The sequence below is a fragment of the Schistocerca americana genome, chromosome 2, assembly GCF_021461395.2.
Source record: "Schistocerca americana isolate TAMUIC-IGC-003095 chromosome 2, iqSchAmer2.1, whole genome shotgun sequence".
Lineage (NCBI taxonomy): Eukaryota > Metazoa > Arthropoda > Insecta > Orthoptera > Acrididae > Schistocerca > Schistocerca americana.
In genome coordinates this window covers 835,567,382-835,592,367 of record NC_060120.1, presented here as the reverse complement: position 1 = coordinate 835,592,367, position 24,986 = coordinate 835,567,382, and the positions used below count along the sequence as shown (strand labels likewise).

General features: G+C 43.4%; 1 protein-coding gene across 2 annotated transcripts in view; it reads left to right on the top strand.

Annotated features, from left to right (window-relative positions):
- LOC124595539 (long-chain-fatty-acid--CoA ligase 4) overlaps positions 1-24,986 on the top strand; it is a 260,221-nt gene that overhangs the window by 90,454 nt on the left and 144,781 nt on the right. For both annotated transcript variants that reach the window (XM_047134315.1, XM_047134316.1), the window contains exon 2: positions 15,289-15,378. In XM_047134315.1, coding sequence (XP_046990271.1) covers position 15,378 — 1 coding nt within the window. In that variant the 5' untranslated portion in view covers positions 15,289-15,377. The remainder of the gene's footprint in view (positions 1-15,288; positions 15,379-24,986) is intronic.

Here is a 24,986-nt window from a genome sequence, read left to right as displayed (position 1 = left end):
GCAACTGTGAACAAAACTCAAAACGCTTGTCTTTGTCGTCGTTGAGCTTCTGCACTAGCTCCAGTTTGAATGGATTCATAGACAGCTTCTGTCGCAGGACTTTCCACACTGTCATTGGAGCCATTTCGAGTTCACGGGATGCACGGCGCACCGATTTCTTACCGAGCGAGGTGGCGCAGTGGTTAGACACTGGACTCGCATTCGGAAGGACGACGGTTCAATCCCGCGTCCGGCCATCCTGATTTAGGTTTTCCGTGATTTCCCTAAATCACTCCAGGCAAATGCCGGGATGGTTCCTCTGAAAGGGCACGGCCGACTTCCTTCCCCATCCTTCCCTAATCCGACGAGACCGATGACCACGCTGTCTGGTCTCCTTCCCCAAACCAACCAACCAACCGATTTCTTTGGACTCGTGAATGTCTCTCGAACGTGCTCCACATTCACTTCACTCACACTGGGACGTCCGCTTCTCTTTGCCGGGCACAAGCAACCCGTCGTAATGAATTTGTTGTGCCAGTGGTAAATGGCCTTCCTTGTTGGTGGCTTCTTACAGTACTTGGTTCTAAACATCCGTTGAGCAGCTGTAGCACACTCGTTTTTCTCGAACTCCAACACACAGAAAGCTTGCTCTGCATCTGAACTCACCATGTTTGTGACTAGCGCTGACAATCGGCAAATTACCAAACTATGCTGTGGTGGTATACATGAAAAAAAACTTTCAGGGTTTCTCTTCAAAATGGCATATATATGATATTTGTACGATGTTTGGTTCTTGTGCAATAAATAATTGAAAGTGTTCAAATGTTCAAATGTGTGTGAAATCTTATGGGACTTAACTGCTAAGGTCATCGATCCCTGAGCTTACACACTACTTAACCTAAATATCCTAAGGACAAACACACACACCCATGTCCGAGGGAGGACTCGAACCTCCGCCCGGGGCCAGCCGCACAGTCCATGACTGCAGTGCCTTAGACCGCGCGGCTAATTGCAAGTGTTCCCGGAATTTATGTACACCCTGTATATGGGGCACGAAAGAGATTCGAACACGAAATCCAACACCGTGAGCACACAATCACGACGCCGTGATCCTTGCAATTTGCGCGATATTGCACATCTTAAGCATGGACCGTTGACCGTTACTATTTTGCTTCTTTCTTTCATTGTTCAGTATACATTCTTTCTCTTTTCACGTTTGATCTGTGTTCAAAATTTGATGTGCTATCCACTGGGCCATTTTCCCACTAAATCTGAGGAGGTGCAATGGGGAGTTTCCCTTGTTAGAATGCAAATAAACCAAACTTATTTTTATGACACCACCTCGATGCCCCTGGGTGCTGCGACGCACAGTTTGAAAATCTGACTTACACAGCGTTTCGACATTGCGTGATCTCGAACGCTCAGACCCGCACGAAAATATTGTTTTAGAATATAAATCACTCAACTGAAAAACAGTGGTATGAGCCATTCGCATGCAAAAGTACGTGTCTCACCACTAGAGATGTTTGAATGATTAACTGTTCTAAGTCTAAGAGTGGAACTTCGGCAGCGCGAAGAAACAAAATACCGATACAACATGACCAAAAACACACACATTGCAAAGTTGTGATTTATTGCTGTATTTCCCTGTGCGTAAAGTAATTACCCTGTATGAGTAATAATCACTTTCTCCAGAGCTGATAGTGTTGCACAGCTACTCAAAGTGCAGGAGTGGGATTTCAATAAAGTGATCAAGTGTGGCGGGGCAGCATGCATTCCTGGCTAAAGCCAGTTTTTCACATTCGACATCATTTCTGTATTCAAGCAGCGCAGTATCAAAACGCCAGCAGTAATTACATTTTCAAACGTGGCATATGACAATGGACTGGTTGAAAGCATAAATGATGTTGAATGTGAAAATTTGGGTTTGGTTAGATGTGGATATTGTTCTATTCCACTTTGCTTCGACCTATTCGTTGAAATGTCCCACCCGCCCTTCGAAGATTGAAAACCTGTCAACACTATCAGATCAGTAGAAAAGGTTTGTTTTTCACACAGCATAATTATTTAAGTAGAGGGAAATATAATAAAAAGCCACGACGGTGAAATGCTGTATTTATTAAGTATTCGCATTTGCGAGTGTGTATAACCATCAGCAGTAGATTGGAATGACGACAGTGAAAATTTGTTCCGGAACCGGGACTCGAACCCGGATTTTCCGCTTTTGGCGATCGGTCGCCTTACCATTTGGGTATCCGTGCACGAACCATGGCCAGACGCAGACTTCCATATGTCGTCAACCGTGCGTCTACAACCTACACTCACACATCCATTATGTGTATTCCCGCATGATGAAGACGTTTTGCTTGAAATTCACTTGCCTGGTGTCGCGGGTAAATACGATATTGCGGTGCCTCTGTTATTCCGAATTACGATTCAAAGTTCCTTCTTTGGACATGCATTCCTTTGGACATGAATATATGTCCAAAGGAACTCACCGAGCGGGGTGGCGCAGTGGTTAGACACTGGACTCGCATTCGGGAGGACGACGGTTCAATCCCGCGTCCGGCCATCCTGATTCAGGTTTTCCGTGATTTCCCTAAATCACTCCAGGCAAATGCCGGGATGGTTCCTCTGAAAGGGCACGGCCGACTTCCTTCCCAATCCTTCCCTAATCCTATGAGACCGATGACCACGCTGTCTGTTCTCCTTCCCCAAACCAACCAACCAACCAACCAAAGGAACTTTGCATCGTAATTCAGAATAACACAGGCATTGCAATATCGTGTTGAAATATTGTGTTTTTGGTCTTATGATATTGATATTTTTATTCTTCGCGTTACGAAAGTACCTGTCTTAGACCCCGAATAGATGGTCGTTCAAATGTCTCATATGATAAGACGCGCAGTTTTGCATGCGGACGACTCAGACCACTGTTTTCGGGATAAGCGACTTGTACTCTAAGCACATTTTCGTGCGGGTCTTAGCATTCGGGGTTACACGCTATTAGTGTCCTGATGGCAGATTTTTTAAATATGGCCGACCGGAGTGGCCGAGCGGTTCTAGGTGCTACAGTCTGGAACCGCGCGACCGCTGCGGTCGCAGGTTCGAATCCTGCCTCGGGCATGGATGTGTGTGATGTCCTTAGGTTAGTTAGGTTTAAGTAGTTCTAAGTTCTAGGGGACTGATGACCACAGATGTTAAGTCCCATGAACCGTTTTTTTTTTTTTTTTCGGGACGTGAACCTTAGGGCGGGAATGGCTGGTGGGCGAAGGGATATGGAGTCTTCATCAAGGGGTGTTGAAATCGAAAGAAGGTGATGAACTTTTTTTCCTCTTTCTTGTGTCTGTGTCCTGCATCGGCTTAGAGTCGGCATGGTTATTGACGGCTTTGGCACGGATAATGTAAGAGCTGTGAGCTGTCACCGATCCTCTTTAAGCTGTATCTAGGAGCAGTCCTTCAGACTTGGCATAGAAAATGCTAGGTTATGGGAGTGACAGTAGAAGACAGCAAGATATTTAGCCTGTACTTTGCAAATGACTAGATTTTTACTACTAGAAGATAAAAGTTATCTGAGCTATATGATAAGACCGAATAAGGCTGGCCTGAAGATCAACATGAGTGAGTGCTTGGCCGCTGGAAATCGAAATGTAAATAATTTGGGTGTAGATCGAGAAGTAATTGTAGGTGTGGAAAGTCAAAATATGTTGGGGTATTATTTAACAAAAACGGCCCAAGTAATGCTGAAATCACAAGTAGAATTAATAAAGGACGACCTGTAACAAGGGCAATGAACACTGTTCTGTGGAACAAACAGATAAGAACAACAACGAAGGAGAGAATCCATGTTACTGTAATCCCGGATGTAGTTTTGTACGAAGCAGAAGCCTGGGACATTAGCAGCAATAATAATAATTTATTATTATAATGATTGTTGCCCTTTAGGAGAGCGATTGAACTTGAAATCGTACTTTAATCTCCGGATGTTTTTCTACTTTGCTTCCCAAAAACTCTTCATCCTCTCAGAATGCTCCTTCTTCCGTTCTTCTGTCCATTTTTTACCAGGCTGGCGCGATGTTCTTTCCTCAAGCTTCACACTTGTGATTTTATTCCGGCAATCAGTGCGGTCTTCGAGATTTTTTATGTTGATCTGCTGCAGATCCCTCTGGACTTCTTTCAGCCATTAATAATAATAATAATAATAATAATAATAATAATAATAAAATGTTTGTCACTGAGATAGGTTACTTAACACAAAGCTCAAGCTATACTAGGATGGATAGGATAGCAAATCACGTAATCCGACAAAGAATGAAAATGTATAGGGATATCTGTGACGATATCCAACAAAAACAGGTCATGTGGCTTGGCCATGTGAATAAGATGAATGAAGACAGGATACCAAATAGGATACTGTGGTGGACAGGATACCAAATAGGATACTGTGGTGGATACCATCCCAGCGGAAGAAAATGGGTCGCCCACGACGCAGCTGGCAAAATCATATGGAGGGGGGATACCCTGTACCCCAGCCTATAGTGTTATTGATGTGAAAGTGAGCGAACGTTTTCTAAATGTTTGCGAATCGTGTAACTGAGGCGGGAATTGGGTACCACCCGGGCATTCACCTAGTTAGATGTGGGAAACCGCCTAAAAATCCACATCCAGGCTGGCCGGCACACTGACCCTCGTTGGTAATCCGCTGGGAGGATTCGATGAGGGGCCGGCGCGCGTACCCGTCCCGGAAGCGGTGCTTCGATGTGCACAGTTATCGGAGCGGATCGGAAGAAAATGATTAACAACCTTCGAAATTCCGCGCAGTCAAATTGCAAATTTCAAACTCGCAGTTATTCGTTAGACGACTTCTAATGGAGAAGCTAGTAAAACGTGTGGTTGGACGAACCCAGTGTGGCGTTGTGTCACATAAAGAATAATCTGCAAATTACTGTTCCATTAAGAAAATCCTACATACGGCCAAAAACTGGAAAACATCCGGAACTTGAGCTAGGTTTCTTCCTTTGTACTATCATAAAAGAAAAGATTCGCAGGTTTATGGGCAGAAAAGGCCGCTCTATCCGATGAAGTACTTCACTAGCACATACTGCCGGAAGGTGTTGCCGTGAAACTCGTCAAGTATCAGAGGCACGTAAACCAAAAGCGGCAGTGGCACTCACGCTTTACACTGGATCGACAACGCCGACGAGCTGCCCGTCTTTTCAAGACTTGCCAAGCAATACGACAGTGGACTACACACATCAACAAACCTTTTCCATCACCCCTATATGTCGTGCAGGTGTGTTGTTGTTATGACTGTTCCTGTGCCGCTGTGAAGATCACCACTCAGTTGTTTGTAAACATACACACAGTTATCGTGAGCGCTACGTATGGGTAGAACGCAGCACTCGACTGTATTACACAGCATTTCAGTTGAAAGTAAAACACCATGTCTGTGGAACTGTAGAGTGAACCTCCATCATGCCACGAAGGACAGTCGCCACCAATGATTAGCTCCGCGCCATCACGCTAGGCACAGGCTTCTCACCCTAGGAAGTTGCTAGATGTATGCACCGAAGTTAAAGTAATATGGTGCGGACACGGAATCGTTTCCATTTGACAGATGGTGTTGGAGGCTTACACCACACAGGCCGTCCACATTCGACATGTGCACATAATGATCGCTATCTTCGGCCTCTGAGGCAAAAGAACGATGGGCTAAGTGTTCCAGAGCTGAATTCGGCGTTCGAAAAGGCTACAGGACGTCATTCGTCACGTCAAACAGTTAAGAGACGATTACATGATCCAGATCTCCATTCTCAACGACCATGACGAGCACTGCTTCGTACACTACAACACCATGGACTCAAATATGGCCAAGAAAGAATGCAGAATGGACGCCGCAGGATTGTCGTCAGGTGTTGTTTACGGACGAAACTCGGATCTATTTTTTCGCTGATAATCGCGGACAATGTGTTTGGAGAGAACCCGGTAATATCGAACGCCTCCAACACTGTGTCCCACATGTGCAACAAGGTGGTCGTGGAGAGATGTACTGGAGTAGCACATTACATGGGACCACCGTACACCTCTCGCGGTTGTTGAGGGCAGTCTCTTTGCGCTGCGGTACAGGGACGAGATTCAAGAACCAATAGTGTGACTGTATCGCCAACTTTTTGTTCACAATTTGATCTTGATGGACCATGACTCACGGGCTCGTCGTGCTGTTCTCGTGAAAATGTGTCGGATCGATTGAAACGAGCTGTGTTTGGATGTCGACAACGGCCACGTGCTCTGCGCACGTTACACCGTATCGCCACTGAAGAATGGGACGATTTGCTGATCTCATCTATGATATTCCACGATGGATTCCAGCCTGCATCCGAGCAAGAGTACGTTGCTCAGTAGTGCTGTGAAAATCCCCCCCGTGGGAAACAGGCAGTTCTATCGTTACAAAATGGTTCAAATGGCTCTGAGAACTATGGGACTTAACATCTTAGGTCATCAGTCCCCTAGATCTAAGAACTACTTAAACCTAACTAAGCTAAGGACATCACACACATCCATGCCCAAGGCAGGATTCGAACCTGCAACCGTAGCAGTCCCGCGGTTCCGGACTGAAGCGCCTAAAACCGCACGGCCTTATCGTTACACTTTTTTATTTATTTGGTCATCTGGATACATTGCAAATGAATATGTACGCATGTTTCAGAGCCAATTTTTGTTTTCTTTATTGTGTATTTCGCAGTAAAGAGGTAATGCAAAACTTTTATTGATTTATGTGTAAAGAGGTGAAAAAATCTCACTAAGAAAAACTGGAAGAGAAAAACTAAGAATTACCGTCTTGTTTGCAATTGTCGTAGGAGGAGGAAAGCTGTGCTCCAATATTATTCTGAACTGTAACTTTGTCCAAGGAAAATTCGATTAACTGAAGCTTTCGAAACCGCTTCGCCAACCCAACGCAAACTGTGACCTTTCAGCTTAACTTAGACGTAAGACTGCACTACAGATCAGTATGTCATGACAGCCTACATTCCTAAAAATAATATAGACGCAAAAAATATTCAAGTGTTCTCTTCCTGCTTAAGCATGTATGACGTCACACTCTTCATCTTCATGACGTCAAACGGCGGAGCTGACATCCGTTATCGGTAGGTTCACTTGACCCGGAGAATATGCCTTCACAGTTAGTGATTCGTTGCCAAGAAAATGCTAAATGACAAAAACATCAATGATGAACTGGCTAGCTACTGTTTGGAGTCGCTGACCTTGTTCGCTGCTCGAGAAGAGAGCTTTGCCAGTGTTGAATGCCTTTAGAGGTCACTTCAGACCTGAAATAAAGATTTTTCTGAACAGTTGAACTGCACATGTTGGCCATATGTGGTAATAAAATATAGAATAATAAATTTAAAACAATATTGCGGACTGAATTATGATTACAGTGCCTGTCCAGTCTTTGAAATAAATTGTCATAAAGAAGGAACGAGCTACGAGACAGCAGTAGTCGTCTGTTATGTCACAGGTGAAATATATGTTATCTGTTCGCTATCTCCTGTCTTGGTTGAAGACTATCGACCAGAACTTGAGACAGTAATGTTTATCGACCAACAGTGACCTTCAGAGATATTCATCACGTTGCATTCAAAGTACAGTCGGTTCTCTGTATCTTTAATGCACATTATCTGCAGAGAAATCTTGTTAACATATCTTCAAGAAATGCTTGTGGTTAATAGCTAACAATCAAGGTCACAGTTGTCCCCCCCCCCCCCCCCCCAGGAACTACCCACTTTCCTGCTGCCTGACCCAGTATACTCGCATGCAGCGTCTGCTTATCGTCCCAAATTTAGCATTTCATTTATTCTTGTGGCTGGAAGCTGTTCTTGCCACCACATCGACAGTTAAGCTGGTCGGAACCAAGTTTTTACGACTATCTGGTTGGACAAAGACGGATGAACATAGCCGATTTTTTTCTTCCAAATTTAATTGTCTATTTCGGACGCTGACAACAATCTCAAGTCTTGGAAGTGAGAAAACGCAGTTGTAGGGTGCACGATACAAGAGGTTTCAGACCGCCTCCATGTTCTAATGAGAGTGGCTACTGCCGACCGGCTCATTTTTTTCTGTAATGGAAAAGGTCTGTTCCGTCATACACACTGCCTCGCGAGAGCAATTGAGAAACTGCCTGAGCAGATAGACAGCGAAATTTTTACTCAAGCCTCTGAAGTGTCGTCACATCAAAAGGCATCCACCAGGTAGAGACCCCACACTAAGTATACACTAACGGAAAAAAATTGCAACACCAAGAAGTTGTGCGACACAAACGAAACTTTATAGGCACGTTTCTACACCTGAAAGATGAGGTCTATTCGGATTTCGCCCGAGTCGCATAAGAGTGACGGTAATAGCGAAACTCAAGGCTGCTTTAAAGACACGTGGTAACGGTTGTGAGCTTTAGTTACCCTTGATATTCGACGTGGTGAGTTGATGTTAGTCAAGAATGCATTTAAGGTGACAAAGACGCCATTATCAACACCTCACTGAGTTTGAACGAGGTCGTGTAACATGGTTACGAGAAGCTGGATGTTCCTTCTACGATACTGCAGAAAGACTTGGCAGGAATGTAGCCACGATACAAAATTACTGGCAGTGGCGATCACGAGACTGTACGGTCACAAAAATACCGCGCTCTGGACGCCCACGTGGCACTGCCAAGAGGGAATACCATCGTGTTCGGCGTATGACTCTCGCGCATCGTGCTGCATCTTCAGCAACAATTGGCCCCACAGTGATACAACTAGTTCCTACGATCGGTCACTTCAAGGACCGCTCCTAACTAGACGCCGTGTAGTGTGCATATCACTAATCCCAAAACCACCGCCGCCTTTTGTGACTTCGGTTGTGTCAAGCGAGAGCTCATTGAAGTGTAGGGTTGAGGACTGTTGTGTTTACTGATGAAATCTGGTTCTGCCTCGATGCCAGTGATGCCCTCGTATTGGTTAGGAGAAGACTAGGTAAGGCCCACAACCAACCTGTCTGTGTGCTAGACTAACTGGAGCTGCCCATGGAGTTACGGTCCAGGGTGCGATTTCGTATGACAGAAGGGGCAGTCCCGTGATTATCCCGCACCCTAACTGCAAAATTGCACGTCAGTCACGTGATTCGACATGTCATGCTGTCACTCATCAACAGCATTTTAGGGAGTGTTTTCCAACAGGATAACGCGCGCACACACAGCGCTGTTGTAACCCGACAAGCTCCACAGCGAGAGAGCCGGCCGCCGTGGCTGATCGGTTCTAGGCGCTTCAGTCTGGAACCACGAGACCGCTGCGGTCGCAGGTTCGAGTCCTGCTCGGGCATGGATGTGTGTGATGTCCTTAGGTTGGTTAGGTTTAAGTATTTCTAAGTTCTAGGGGACTGATGACCTCAGATGTTAAGTCCCATAGTGCTCAGAGACATTTGAACAACAGCGTGTCGACATGTTGCCTTGGCCTGCTCGTTCACAAAGTCTGTCTCCAGTCGAGCACATACGAGACATCATAGGAAGAAAACTCCAGCATCATCCACAAGCAGCATTAATTGCTCTGTGTTGACCGACAAATGTCACAGGCGTGAAACACTATCCCACAAACTGACATCCGGCAATTATACAACACAATGCATGCACTTTTGCATGATTGCATTCAACATTCTGCCGGTTATACTATTTGTTAATGTACTAGCATCTCACATCTGCAATTGGCTTATCTCGAACATACATTAACCTGTGATATTGCAATGTTAATCACTTAAATATGTTCAAAAATGGTTCAAATGGCTCTGAGCACTATGGGACTTAACATCTGTGGTCATCAGTCCCCTAGAACTTAGAACTTCTTAAACCTAACTAACCTAAGGACACCACACACATCCATGCCCGAGGCAGGATTCGAACCTGCGACCGTAGCGGTCACGCGGTTCCAGACTGAAGCGCCTGGAACCGCACGGCCACACCGACCGGTTTTAAATATGTTACCCAGACGAACGTATTCCGAAATTTCATTACTCTACATTAATTATTTTTTGGTGCTGTGATTTTTGTCCGTCAGTATATTTATCGCTGCGAATTTTATTTTATTTATTTCTGATAGTTTACAGAAAATTGGAAGTCAAAATTTTAAAAAAGCGCTTTTTTTATAAAATCTTGCCAAAGTGCAGTGGTACTCTTGACGCCATTCGCATCACTGGGGATACACCCTTTTTGCCTATTTCCAGTAACCTTTTAGTTTATGTCAAATATTTTCATTCCATCTTAATATCTTACTTCATAACCTAACTTTGTGTATCCTGCTACGTTCCTGACGAATTTCATTTCGTCTGCCTGTTATCTTGTTTTCTCTCGCTCTCTTTCCTTTTTTCCATTACTCAATATTCATTCCCATACACCAATTTTCCCACTGCTCTTTATATATACATTGACGGTATTGTACGGCTATGTAAAATGGAACTACAGAATTATACGTAAGACTTATTTAGCAAAATGTTGTAAGTGGTGATAAAAAGTTTTCGTTTGAGGGCGTTGCTGCAGCTTATATCAAGTAGTGCGTCTCCGATGGGTGTATATAAGCACCGAAATGTAGGCAAGGGACTAGCGTAGCAATCGTGTCATTCCGATGTGTGTGCGGTCAGTACGGAAACTTGACCTATGGCGACATTATTACCAAATGCGTTCAAACAGGACTAACATGCTTTCCTCTCGTGGCTGCCGAAGGACAAACGCCGGTAGACACCCATCGGAAAATGAAGATTCTGTATGGGGCAGCATGTCTGCTGAAAGCCCCTGTCCCAAGAATGTCAAGAACCAGCCACCTCCAGAATGAGATTTTCACTCTGCAACGGAGTGTGCCCTGATATGAAACTTCCTGGAAGATTAAAACTGTGTGCCGGACCGAGACTCGAACTCGGGACCTTTGCCTTTCGCGGGCAAGTGCTCTACCAACTGAGCTACCCAAGCGCGACTCGCGCCCCGTCCACACAGCTTTACTGTTTGGAGGGTAGGAGGCGACATATTGGCAGAAGTAAAGCTGTGAGGACGGGGCCGAGTCGTGCTTGGGTAGCTCGGTTGGTAGAGCACTTGCCCTCGAAAAGCAAAGGTCCCGAGCTCGAGTCTCGGTCCGGCACACAGTTTTAATCTGCCAGGAAGGTTCAAACCAGCCACCTGCTGGAAAAAGTGATGCGCACCCTCTTCTTTAATTGCGAGAGCCCATTGCTCATTTATTTCAAGGAACCTGGTGTCTCTATCCCTGGGGAACGATACTGCGCAACACTTTAAAAATTACGGCAAATTAAGGCAAAATGCCCGAAAAGAAAAACAGCGACAAGAGGTGTTGCTGCTTTATTATAATGCACCTTCCCATATCGCAAATGTCGTAACGCAGAACTTACGCCATCTCAAGTGGGAGAGACTTCCTCTCTGTCTTCTTCCGGTTGGCCTCCATTCAAAAATCTTTTTAGTTGTTCTTCCAGTATCCATCCTGAGGACATGCCCAAGCCAGGCTGTTCGTCTACTTTTTATAATTCTTACGATATCAGCTCATTGTATGAGGCGATCCAGCTTAGTATTCGTCATAGATATCCAGAAACCATTATTACCCCGAACTGCCCCATAGATCTTGCGCAGCCCTCTACATTCAGATATCCTGAGCTGCTGCTCATCAACACTCGCTAGCGTCCATGCTTCGCATCCTTAGGTTACAACTGTTCTGATCATGACCTTACATAGTTGCAGCTTCGGCTGCCTTTTAATAACATAAGAGACCAACAATTTCTTAAACGTGTGGAAGCATCTATTACTACTTAGAATGCGCAGTTTTATTTCAGTTGAGATGGAACTTGTGCTGTTAATATTAGATCCCAAATAGTCAAAGTTCTGCACAGGTTGCCAGCATATAGGGATCATATCTCATACCTGAACTGTACACATTGGCCCTCTTCTATTTTCTTCAAACTTACAGGATTTGAAGGTCAGTGCCTGGACGGCAGTTTCCGAAAACAGTAGGAAGAATTTCTGCAAGACTGGAAATCGTACTTGGTGGTCGATTTAGTTCAGAAATACTTTTCTTCTGCCCTAATGAGAGGACTGTTACATAAGTAAACGTCCGAAAAAGGAGGCACGCATATATAGACTGTATTCTTTTTTTAAACAGCTGACGAATGGTTTGACATAACTCTTATTACATATGCCTTTATGTGTGAGAACAACTTGAGCGTAATACACTGATATATGTAGCTACATATATTCTAGCGAAGCTTACAGAGATTGTACAAGCAGCCGGAGTCACTCTTTGTACTTTGATCTGCCGCGGACAAGCGTACAGAGTCCGAAAGACTAATCTCTCGGTTCTGAGCTATAAACAGAGAGAAAAAGTCACAGATAATGTTGAGACCTTTATTCCGCTCTGTGGAAAAAGTAACGGATCTCATCTTGTTTGTGAGGCAGTACGTTGCTTTGACGCTAATATCGTTGAGTGTTGGACAGAGAAGAGAATGTGATAGCAGAAAACGATTATTTGCAATCTTTCTCTGAAGGGTAACGTGATCCAGCACGGAGCATCGCCTGCGTGCTTTCGGCAATCACAGTATCACCAGATGGCTAACTGGAAAAGGAATATTTTGTATTAAATGTCCCTTGGACGTGGAGGTTATCAGTAGAGGCTCGGTCAGGGGCACATTGGACTCTCATTCGGGAGGACGGCGGTTCACATCCTGGTTCATTCATTCAAATTTAGATTTTCCGTTATTTCACGAAATCGTTTGAGGTAAATGCCGGGATGGTTCCTTTAAAGGGCAAGGCCGATTTCCTTCCACATCCTTCCAACATTCCGAGGTTGTGGTCCGTCTCTAATGACCTCATTGTCGATGGAACGTTAAACACTGGTCTTCATTTCTTCGGACTGCAGAAAGGATAGAGGAGGAACTTAGCTAAGCCGTTTTCAAAGGAACTGACCCGGCATTTGCCTTAAGTGATTTGTAGAAATAACGGAAAATCTAAATATCTGTGGCTGGAAGAGAATTTGAACTGCTACCTTCCCAAGTGCGAGTCCGTTGTCTTAACCGGTGCATAACTTCGCTAGGTGACAGCTAACAGAACAACTAACTTGAAAGAGAAAATCTTTGGGGGTACCCCATCCGATCGATAACGAGACAGTCACCCCTAGTCATTTATTTCGTTGGTTAAGAGCTACACTCAGTGAATGTCACGAAAATGCCACACGGGAGCCATACACCACACCACCACACGGAATGACGAACGAGGCGTTTGCGGAAGAGATTTATGAACTGTGCCTTTGCGCCTACATTAATGACTTTTGCAAGCACTCTGATGACGTAATTTTTCAAGTAGAACATGCCTTCTCCGTTCCGATAGCAAGGTTGGAGTGAATATTATTTAATGTTGCCCTCTTCCTACCTACTTGTCAACTACAGATTAATGTTAAGAATACCTTAAGATGTGCCGTCACACCCACCTTATAATGACCTAGCTGAGTAGCCGGGATTGCCCGGGTATGTATTTATTCCAGTCTTTTAGGAGCCCATCCCCTCCTCCTCCCCCCCCTCTCTGACCCAATCCTCTCTTTACATAGATTATGCTCTTCCCCCTTCACTCTGTATGTCTGTTCCTCTCTCCTGTCTGTTCAACAGCTCCTCCTGCCGCCCTCTCTTTGTCCATCACCACGTTATCATTTCCACCCCTGTAGGATGCTGGTGGCTCTCACCCCCACAGTATTTCTTTCCTGACAGCAACTAACATGTATAGCAAGTTTGGTTGAAATCGATCCAGTCTCTCTTGCTTCCCGCAGCTTTGCCCGGCTTAGCACAAGTCTCATATGTTTCATCTATATTTATCATATTTTATACATATTTGTGCACGTATTTCACCTGTATCTCTAGCGAATTTCACTCTGCGTTTCGCTTTCATGCAGCTCAATGTTTATCTCCTGAACTATGTGTCGTACAACGTGATATTTTTGCTGGTGCATTCAGCGGTATATGTGAATATTGTTTGCAAAACGTGTTGCGAATGGAATTTGTAGTGAAGAAGTAGTAAATTAAAATGTCTGGCCTGATGCGGCAGTTTTACTGCGTGAACAGCGAAAATTGAATAAGCGATAAACTGTTTTCCTTTGATAATTTTGTGGGGGTGTCAGCGAGAAAAAGTCTCTCACAGGTTTGAAATCGCGTGTAAAATTTGTTACAGGTCACTAAGTGCTCTCATTCTCGCATACTGGATGAATATAATCCGGATATCTGCGCGTCGTTAGCTATACTTCCCCCTCCCGCCCCCACATGATGCCGGGGGGGGGGGGGGGAGCGAGGGGGGACGGGGGGAGAGGTGATATGATTTGCAGTGATGATCATCAGGAATCAAACTCGGAAATGGTAATTGAAAATCAAGCAATACAGAAAACAACTTACGCAGTTATTCAAAGTGTTAACATGTCTAAGCAGGCCAGTGTAATGTGAAAAGAAAAATAATTTACAGTGTTTTTCTAGATTGCAGATTATGTTATTGTACTTCTTGACCATAAATACTTTATCCAAGAACACGATACATTATCAAACTGGAGAATTTTTTTCCGCTGAAGCACTGCAGGAACGTTAACAGCTATTGTGACAAGCATTCGCTGCTAGTTTAGTTGCGATGATTAATCTCGAGAAAAATTCTGTCACACTATATAACTTTTCGTGTTGGTATACTGTGTAGAGTTTAACACCCCTTCGGCGCAGAAGTAATAGAAAAGGAGTGCTGATTCGTAGTGAATAAGGATAGGGAAGGAAACCTTTTGCCCAAGTCGTGTATGGATACTGCAGAAAATCAAACGCCGGATGACTGGACGGGATTTTTAACACTGATCCTCCAATGTAAGAATCCCAGGTAATGTCCGTTCTAGCACCTCTTAAAATGCATACATATTAGCTTGTCATAGTTAGCGCGTATTTCATTGACTGTCTTTGGATGTGAATCGCCGGCCGGAGTGGCCGAGCGGTTCTGGGCGCTACAGTCTGGAACCGCGCGACCGCTACGGTCGCAGGTTCGAATCCTGCCTCGGGCATGGATGTGTGTGATGTCCTTAGGTTAGTTAGCTTTAAGTAGTTCAAGTTCTAGGGTACTGATGACCTCAGAAGTTAAGTCCCATAGTGCTCAGAGCCATTTGAACCAATTTTTTGTTTTTTTTTGTTTTTGTTTTTGGATGTGAATCGTTCTAGTTTATCTTTAGCGCATTATTATTCAATACGAGTGAAATATAGCTCGTTCTAATGTGGGCTGGTATGTTACAGGTTTCCTGCGCCATTGAAGTGTATCCCTCCAGAAGTGAGACGGGTTTATATTTATTAAGAAACTGAAGGCACTGGAAAATACTTCAAAAAGTGAGTATTGTCATTTGTTGAACTTTAATTTTATTATATACTCATAGATTTGGTTTTGTGTCTTGATAGTAATTCTCTTAAGGAAAAATTTGCTGCCAACCCTCACTGTGACTAGGTGCAAATAGTGTAGTTACGTGTGCTGGAAAGTTCAGATGTAAAAGTTGGTACGTTGTCCGAAAAATATCTTTTGTCGCCCAGAATGTATAGTTTAGCACTTCAAAAACAACTGCAGACTGGAAGAAGACACAAAGGGTAGTAGCAATATTTCCCAATACAACTCCATTTTTCATGTTAGAAGTAATGCTCACCATACACAGTACATACCTTTTCCTCGAAACCGCTTATGAAAATATTTTCCTCCTATATTCTGGTAGGTTACCACCCTGATCTCACGATGTCTGGTGGAGTTCGTCGTCTACAGAATACCTCACATTATTTTACCCGATTCTTCAGTTGCTCGTCCGTGACAAAAGTACGTATAAGAGCGCGCACCCAGAAAGTAAGTTTCCTGGTTGTGTTCCCTTTAAACTAAGCGTATTTAGCCAGGAAAACTGCACATGCGCAACGGATCTATGACGTGACAGTCAAATGCCGGCCGGACAGATCGCCCCAGATGCCAGTACCGCGTCAGCAGTGCCCCGATTTGGCGTCTGTTATTCGTTCTCCCGCCACCTGCGGGGTTCGGTCAGTGATAATGTTCCTTAATGCACCCGTCGAAATTCATCATCAGCTCTGTCAGGTCTAAGAGCAGAACAGCATGAGCAAACAGACGGTGCGTCGCTGGCTTAGGCTTTTGTTCCGAAGATCATCAAAGTGTCCATGATGAAGGGCGCAGCGGGCAATCGTCCCTCTTCAATGATCACCTGATTTAGCTGGTGCGGCAGCGCATCCTGGAGAACCGCCGCTTCACGCTTGCGGAGCTCAGCAGCAATTTTCCGCAGATATCGCGACCTTTTTGCACGAAATTGTCACTAAGCACCTACTGTTCAAGAAATTGTGTGCCAGGTGGGTGCCGAACATCGTGACACTCGAGCACAAAATGAAACGCTTCAGATCATCCACTGACATTTCTGCAGCGATATCGCGATGACGTCGTCGAGTTCCTCGACAGGATCGTCAAGGGCTGTGAGACGTGTATTTCTCATTTGACTCCGGAAACCGAGCAGCCGTCAATGCATTGGCGTCGCAGTGGATCCCGGTCAAGACTAGGTTCAGACACGAACTCGGGACTTTTGCCTTTAGCGGGCAAGTGCTCTACCAACTGAGCTACCTAAGCCCCGTCCTCACAGCTTCACTTCTGCCAGTACCTCGTCTCCTACCTTCCAAACTCAGTTGGTAGAGCAGTTTCCCTTCAAAGGCAAAGGTCCCGAGTTCGAATCTCGGTCCGGCACACAGTTTTAATCTGCCAGGAAGTTTCATATCAGCGCACACTCCGCTGCAGAGTGAAAATCTCATTCTGGAAACATCCCCCGGCTGTGGCTAAGCCATGTCTCCGCATTATCCTTTCTTTCAGGAGTGCCAGTTCTGCAAGGTTCGCAGGAGAGCCTCTGTAAAGTTTGGAAAGTAGGAGACGAGGTACTGGCAGAAATGAAGCTACGAGGACGGGGCGTGAGTCGTGCTTGGGTAGCTCAGTTGGTAGAGCACTTGCCCGCGAAAGGCAAAGGTCCCGAGTTCGAGTCTCGGTCCGGCACACAGTTTTAATCTGCCAGGAAGTTTCATTTCAGCGCACACTCCGGTGCAGAGTGAAAATCTCATTCTAGGTTCGGACAGACTGTGTCGATGCAGAATGTGATGTGCACGGTGTTCTGGGGCAGCAAGGGCTTTCTGCTCAACGACTTCCTGCCCAGAGCTGGAACAGTGAACGTTGGCCGTTTCTGTGAAACAATGCGGGATCTTCAAAGTGCTATTCAGAACAAGAGATGTGGAATGCTTACTGGTGGTGTTGTGCTGCTCCGTGACAATATGGCTGGGCACACAGCAACTGTTTTGCAGAAGTCCGGCTGGGATCTTTTTAATCATCCAGCATGCAGTCCCGTTCACAGGTGGACTTCTGCGGCACAGGAATAAAAAATTTGATCCCGCGATGTGACAAGTGTTCCAGTTTTTGTGGCGACTATGTCGAAAAATAGCTCAAACATTGCTGTACCTGTTGTCAGTAAAGTTTTCTAAGTAACTGTGTTTTATTTGTATTTAAAAAAGATACGGAAACTTACTTTCTGGATGCACCTCAATAGAATCAGGAGTACTCTGAGGAAATCACGGTATATTCGAAGCTTAATACAGTTCACATTTTGATGCACGGCTTTACGGAATTATCACCCGACCTGACGCAGGCATTCTTCCGTGTATTACTTACCTATGTTGGTTAAAGACTAGCAACGTTTCTTTCTTCTCTTTTTCAGACAAGATTGTCTTACAGCAACGCATCAGCTGAACTCCTTTTTCAGGTTCAGGTTTCTTGCTTGGCGTTTCTATTTTAATGTAACAGCAATAAAGCTGGCTTTCATCAATTGTAACATTGCTAATAACTCGGCAGTTTGCAATTAGAAGTTAGAAGTTTTTGAAAGATCCCTTCTCTTTTTAGAGAGACAAGACAAGAGATACAAGTGTAATGCGTGCAAGAAAAGAACTCCCACACTTTAAAGTGGTCTATGGAATGGTGAACACCCATCTGTCTTTCATCCACTAGTAAAGGTACTGCAACAAGATATGTAATTTTTCAGTGATCGATGAAGAAGGTGTAGGTGAGCGCCGTTCAGGTTTAAATTATCTTTCTCAAATACTCTGTGCCACCTCTAAAAACTGATCCATTGTCAGCCTTTGAGAAAAATAAACAAACACTTCTGTTAGTCCCCATTGTTTCATTGCAACAGTAGTACTGTGGTATGAAAAGTATTTTCCAAATGCTGCAGACAGTTCCTCGACTCAGCGATAAACAACCAGCTCTTGAGAAGACCTGCACAGCGTAACTTAACGCCACTTGCTTTTATTCCAGTACAATATCGCCCCATACGTTGCACGTAAAGACCACGAAGATAAGATACGAGAAATTAGGGCCCATAGGAGGCATACAGTCATTTTTCCCTCGTTCTGTTTGCGAGTGGATCAGAAAAGGAAATGGCAAGTACTGGTACGGGGTAGTCCCCGCCACATATCGTACTGTGGCTTGCGGAGTATCGGTGTAGATATGGATATTTCTCTCTCCGCCAGTTGTAGCTTAACTGGTGACAATAGTTGGGGCTCTTGACCACTGGATATGCATGGACAAATGTCACCGTACAAATGTAGCAGGTCATGTCTTGTCGATCAGCAGCTTGACAACGAAAAACTTACCTATTACTGTTCATACATTCATTGCTCTTCTGCCTTCGTCCGTACAAAATAATGCAACCCAGTAATTTTGCACCTGTGGTGCAATAGCGTCAGATATAAAGAGAACTCATTACCATGCATTAAGAAATAAAAAATACTAACCTTAAGCAGCGTAATTCAGGCAGTAAGCAAACAGGTATGCTCCTTCTGTAGTGTCTAATAACAGCATGGCTGGAAATATTTGGAAACTCAGCACAGAGTAATATTTGGAATGCAGATGGTCTGACATTTGGTTTCATAGGCAAAAATATTTTTCGCTCGACCATGTGAACATTATATTTCTAGAGTCGCTGCCACCATGACAGGGTAGTGATCGCCCACGACCGTTTATTCATTGTGGCCACCGAGGGCCGAATCGAATCGTTCGCCATAGTAGACAGCGACGGTGCAACTGATATTACATTAGTGAAGGCCAGAGTTGTAAAATTACCATAGGCTACAGTAGAGTATCGTAATCAAGCGAAGACTAGGGTAATTTTCCTAGTAGCTTTGGTCAGTTAAGGTCATACCCACATTACCTGTGCGTTAGGCGTGTTGCATACCTGTCGTGCGTTACCTCATAATGTTCGCTTCCCTTGCGTACGTGATCAGTGTTTTACCAGATTCCCCTGAAAACCGGAAGCAGTGAACCATCTAGAAGCTGAGTGAAGATATAAGGAGAGTCGGATCACCTGTGGAACATTTTTCTCCTACAATGTTATCCTCCAGTCTGTTATTGAAAAGTAAACAGTATTCGTAGCAAAATTGAAATTGTCAATGTTTAATTTAGAATGTAGTCGAAAATTGTTGATTTTTAGTGTGAAACAGAAGGATGTTGTAGTAAAAATAATGAACTCGCACGATTTTATCGCTAGAAAATGCAATTTCCTCAACAGAAAGGTAAAATAAAAGAAAACCTATAGAACAAAAATACGTCAAAAATCGTTTCAGTACTTCATCTAACTTATATAAAACACTTTTATGTTGCTCATAAACAACTTTTGCATTTATCAGTAACAGGAAATTCTTGTCTTTGATCATGATGAAGAACGTCCTATTGAGTACAAAATAACAACAGTAATTATATATATATATTTGTGCATAAAAAGTAATTGCGTTGGTTACATAAAAGTGCAGAAGTTTATAGGTAATCCTACCATTTACTACCCCGTTCATGTTGTATACCAAAGCTACCGAACCGTAGTTTTTGTAGAGCGCAACTCTGCTGAAGACAAAGGAAGGGGACGTTGTAGATACGTATCAGAGAATCACTACGGCTACAATTGCAGTAGTCTGCACTTCTTTTGAGCAAGAAATTACTCGAAAAATGTAATTCAGCTTAATGACTGGACATTTCATTTTGGGATGAATTGATTGGATACATGTTTCGTTAGAATCTGTAACCATAATTATTTCTGTCAGTAATACTTCGAGCAGCAGTATAGTGTGTCCGAAATATAACAGGACGAGTCTTAAGGCAATGATGATGGCCTCCTGATAGCATTAAACGTTCTAAAGTTGCTTTTTTCAGAGAACTGAGTTTTCGTTTCGAATCTTTGTGGAATGCGTGTACCTTACCAATGATGGTACGATTTCAGGATGCCAATGCGCAAAATTACCCGGTTTAGGTCGTTTGGAGTTTGTTTGAAGAGGATTCAACGAATTATTTTTAAGATATAGCCTAATCGAAAGCCTTTACGATATGATTCGTGTGCCTTTTCTTGTCTATAACAAATATCTTCTATTAAAGGTTGCTGTAGATACGGAAATATTGAAAGCACATTTTCCAGAACGTAGAGAAAACTTTTGACAATGTTGACTGGAATACTCTCTTTGAAATTCAGGAAGTAGCAGAGTAAAAAACAGGGAGCGAAAGACTGTATAAAACTTGTGCAGAAGCCAGACGGCATTGACAAAAATCGAGGGACATGAAAAGGAAATGTTATTCTATCTTTACACTGAACAAGCGGTAAAGGAAACCAAAGAAAAATTTGGAGTAGGAATTAGAGTTCTTGGAGAAGAAATAAAAAGTTTGAGGTTTGACGATGACATTGTAAAGGACTTGGAAGAGCAACTGAACGAAATGGACAGTGCGTTGAAAGCTGGGTATGAGATAAACTTCAAGAAAAGCAGAACAAGGTTAATGGAATGCAGTCGAATTAAATCAGGTGATTCTGAGAGAACTAGATCATGAAATGAGACACAGTAGTAAATGAGTTTTGCTATTTTGGCAGCAAAATAACTAATGATGGACGAAGTGGAGAGAATATAAAATCTAGACCAGCTATAACAAGAAAAGCTTTTCTGAACAAGAGAAATTTGCTAACATTGGATATAGATTTAAGTGTTAGGAAGTCTTTTCTGAAAGGATTTGTATAGAGTGTAGTCAGGTATGGAAGTGAAACATGGATGATAAGCTGTTGAAAGAAGCAGAGAATAGAATCTTTTGAAATGTGGTGCTACAGAAGACTGCTCAAGATTGGATGGGCAGGTCACGTGACTAATGAGGTGGTACTGGCAAGGGGTGGCCACGACGTTGGCTCCACAGATTTGCTTCAAATGTTGTACACCTTTAGTAGGCCACTAAAACAACATAACGTGCAAATATTCTGGCAATTCCGAGAAAATCGCTAGAAAACATTTACGTTTCTTTTACGTAACTGATGTGTCTGTGTCAAGCTACCAGCAGTAAGAAGTCGTTGTGGGCAAGCGGTTAGCGTTCGAGCATAGCAAGACAGAATTGAACTAGGCGACGGTTCGAATCCCGCAAACTCTGATTTTTGTAATCTGTGTTAATCGCATTATTTAATTTACAATATGAGATTTGAAAGGTAAAATAACGAAAAAACACGTGCATTTTCATGAAGTTTTAGTAAATTTCATACGTTATTTGACTATTTACTATTTGTTATGAAATTTTCAAGGACGAGGAACAGGCTTGGGAAGCCCAAATCAAACCTCGATAAGTAATGACACTAATGACGTTATTCACTATTAGTAGTACAGGAAGTCACAGTGTGCCACACTACAAGAGTAATGTACAATTATTCATAGAATGTGTTCTCGACATCACACTTTGCAGGATGGTATTTGTCATACAGACATCGAAAACATAAGGTGGAACTTCATTTAAATACCCGTGTTTTTTTGATTATATTAACTCTCAGATGTCATCTAAATTAAATAATATCACCAGAGATGAAAAGAAAATAGGTTTATAATTAAGTCTGAGCTGGAGTCGAACCGTCGCCTCATACACGTTCGTCTTACAAAGCTCACCATGAACTCTAACGTCTGGCAACTACGCACAGATACATAGCCACATAATAGGCGAGTAAAAATTCTCTTACGATTTTCTCTGAATTGTCACACTAGCGCAACTTACTACTTGCACATTGTTGTTTTAATGGCGTACTAAAAGTGTACAAAGTTTTACGTAAATCTGGGATCCCAACGTTGTGGACTTCCCTTGTGGGTAGAACTATGATGGAAAAAAATTCGTGGCACAACCTGACTAGAAGAAGGGATCGGTTGGTAGGACACAGTACTGCTGGAGGGAAGTGTGTGTGTGGAGGGGGGGGGGGGCGGGAGGGGGGGTAAAAATCCTTGAGGAGGACCAAGAGATGAATACAGTAGACAGATTAAGATGGATATAAAATGCAGTAGTTATTTGGAGATGCACAGGATAGACTAGCATGGAGGGCTGCATGAAACCAGTCTTTGGACTGAAGAGCACCGCAACAACAACAAATTTTCCAGGAACTCACGACGTACAGATTCGCCAAAAAAAAAGAGTGTGTGTGTAGTTGTGGTGTCTTGAAAATCAGCCACGCGTCTAATGAGAACGATCTAACGTTTTGATGGAATTTAATAGCTATTGTCATTTCTTAATAGCTGCAGTCAAACCTTCCGTAAACATGGCTTACAAATACATTAGTACTGAAAGTCTAAATTTCCAACAAGGAAGGTTCACCTCCATTGTCAGGTACACGTCAGACAATGGGGTACAACCAAGTTAAAACAGGACACTTTTTCTTCGTTTTTACCCAGTTCCCGGCAATTTTTTCGGTACGTGTCGCACGAAACGTTAAACCACGTCGTAAGTGCACCACTCCGTTGAAACTAAAAGCTTTTTTCGCATGCCGATGTAATACAACAATCGTACAGAAAAATCGTCATCGCTTATTTGAGGGCAATCACTTTTCACAAACTACATTTAAATATGTACTGCTTATGAATTATTATTCTGTGCACAGCGTATAGTTTGTGATGCGCTTTCTATACGAGGGCATAAAAAAAATATGAAGAGCTGCCATTGTTCTCTTGAAAAAAAAAAAATTCGACGTATTAGATTTCTTCGCGGACTTTTATGATTTTTGGTTTAACATCCTCCCTAAGAATTCTGCAGTAGTAACTGCGTTTCGCGGTTTCGTATTTGCCCGCCGTTATCGCAGTTTATTTTTGCACATTTATTTTAGATAACGCCTCTATATATATATCTTAGCCTGAAACACTGTTATAGATAGGAATTAATCCACCGAGTGGCGCGTGCATATGAAGCATAGGATTAGCCAGCTGGCAGCGCAATAAAGCAGAGATAATATACACCACGTATATTGAAGTTGGGAAATTCCACCTAGCTAAGTGATAAAAAATGTCGAAACCAGTCAGTCGCCTAGTTAAATATCTTGGTGTAGCGATCTGAGTACTAATTTGTTGATCTCAGATTATAATGATTTATCGTTTTAAAAAGAACCTGTTAGATCAGGGCGACGAGCAGTCCGCTTTATCATTATGTTGCCTTATTTTAAGACTCAGCGTGTTGGACACCTGGTTATCAGCTGGTGGCCAATATGTGACACGAGAACCACGCATGGCAGTCGAGTGACGCTGCACTTGCAGCACTTGGACTTGGGTCTTTGGGTCAGTTGTTTTATCGCTGTGTCTTCATCCTCTGACGTTGCGTCATTGCTTCGCGGCGCTCGTAATGATCGGCGTGTCCTGGAATGATGTTTGACACAGCCGGAAGTACAGCACCGCCCAACCAATGGACGCTGCAGTTACTATGTAGTCGATTAGGTCATTGCTTTAGTAGTTCTTTCCACTCCACCAGAGTAACCGGTAGAAACTAAGTCAACATTTGAAAAGGTCGAGGGACAAAGCGTTCACCATGATAGCGTACAGCTTGCCGATTGACAGCAAACCACCAAACGTAGACAAACGAGAGAACTACGAATTTTGTAAATGCGATTCATCTGCGACCAGAGCTATAGGATGTCAAAAGTAATGTATACGAAGATCGCAGTCTGAAAACAAAAAAATTCAGGTGGCAAGCTGTTTCCGATGAGCTCGAAATCACACTTCGTTGAAGCATATAAAAATTTCGACGTCCTCAAACTTATGCCAAATGCAAGTCAAGAAAGCATATGTGGCTCTTCATCTACGTGGTTTGAATCTGATGTCGTTGTGAGCTTCGTAATATCTTGATACGTACCTGAAGCAGGAATTAATAGTGTAATCAGCAGTAGTAGTAGTAGTGAGTGAGTGTGTGTGTGTATGTGTTTTGGTGAAAGAAATATATATATTCTTACTTAGCCTTCTCTTACTGAAATCTTTCAGTTGTACCAAAGCAATGCATACTGTTGGTACCGTGAGGCTTATTCATGAATAGTGAACTTTAATGAGGTGAATTTAAATTTCTTCGCGAATCGCCAGTGGCTAAAGGGTGATCACCACTTTGGCTGTAACTGGTATACCTTCTTTCATATCTTTATCGGTTTTAGAATTTCTCGGACCAAATTCTTGTACGAGATATTCGAAATCGTGTTTCGACATTTTGGTATAATTCCGAAACAACATCAGTTCAGCAGTAGTTAAATTTTCTGAAGCATTCCGCTTATTTAAAAAAGGCGGCGTCCACACAGCCCTATTTCTCATGTTCTTCCTGACTTGATTCCCTGTGTGATGTAAAAGCATTAGAGACGCACTTATTTCCACTAACTCGTGTTCGTCCATTTTGTGGTAATAGTGAGAGCCCTTGTAATTACTTCTGACCGGGAATTGTATTGCCGCTAACATTATCGGGCAATATGTGCCGGTAATGTTGTAGTATATTACGTGGCTGCAATTCGTGTGGAAGCAGTGTCGCCGGACAACGTTGCTGGCATATTATATCTTCGGCTATATGCAATTTTTAAGGCCGATGTGGGACTCACCGGTACGTGTAGAAGGGTCCGCACGCATGCTTCAGTGCCACC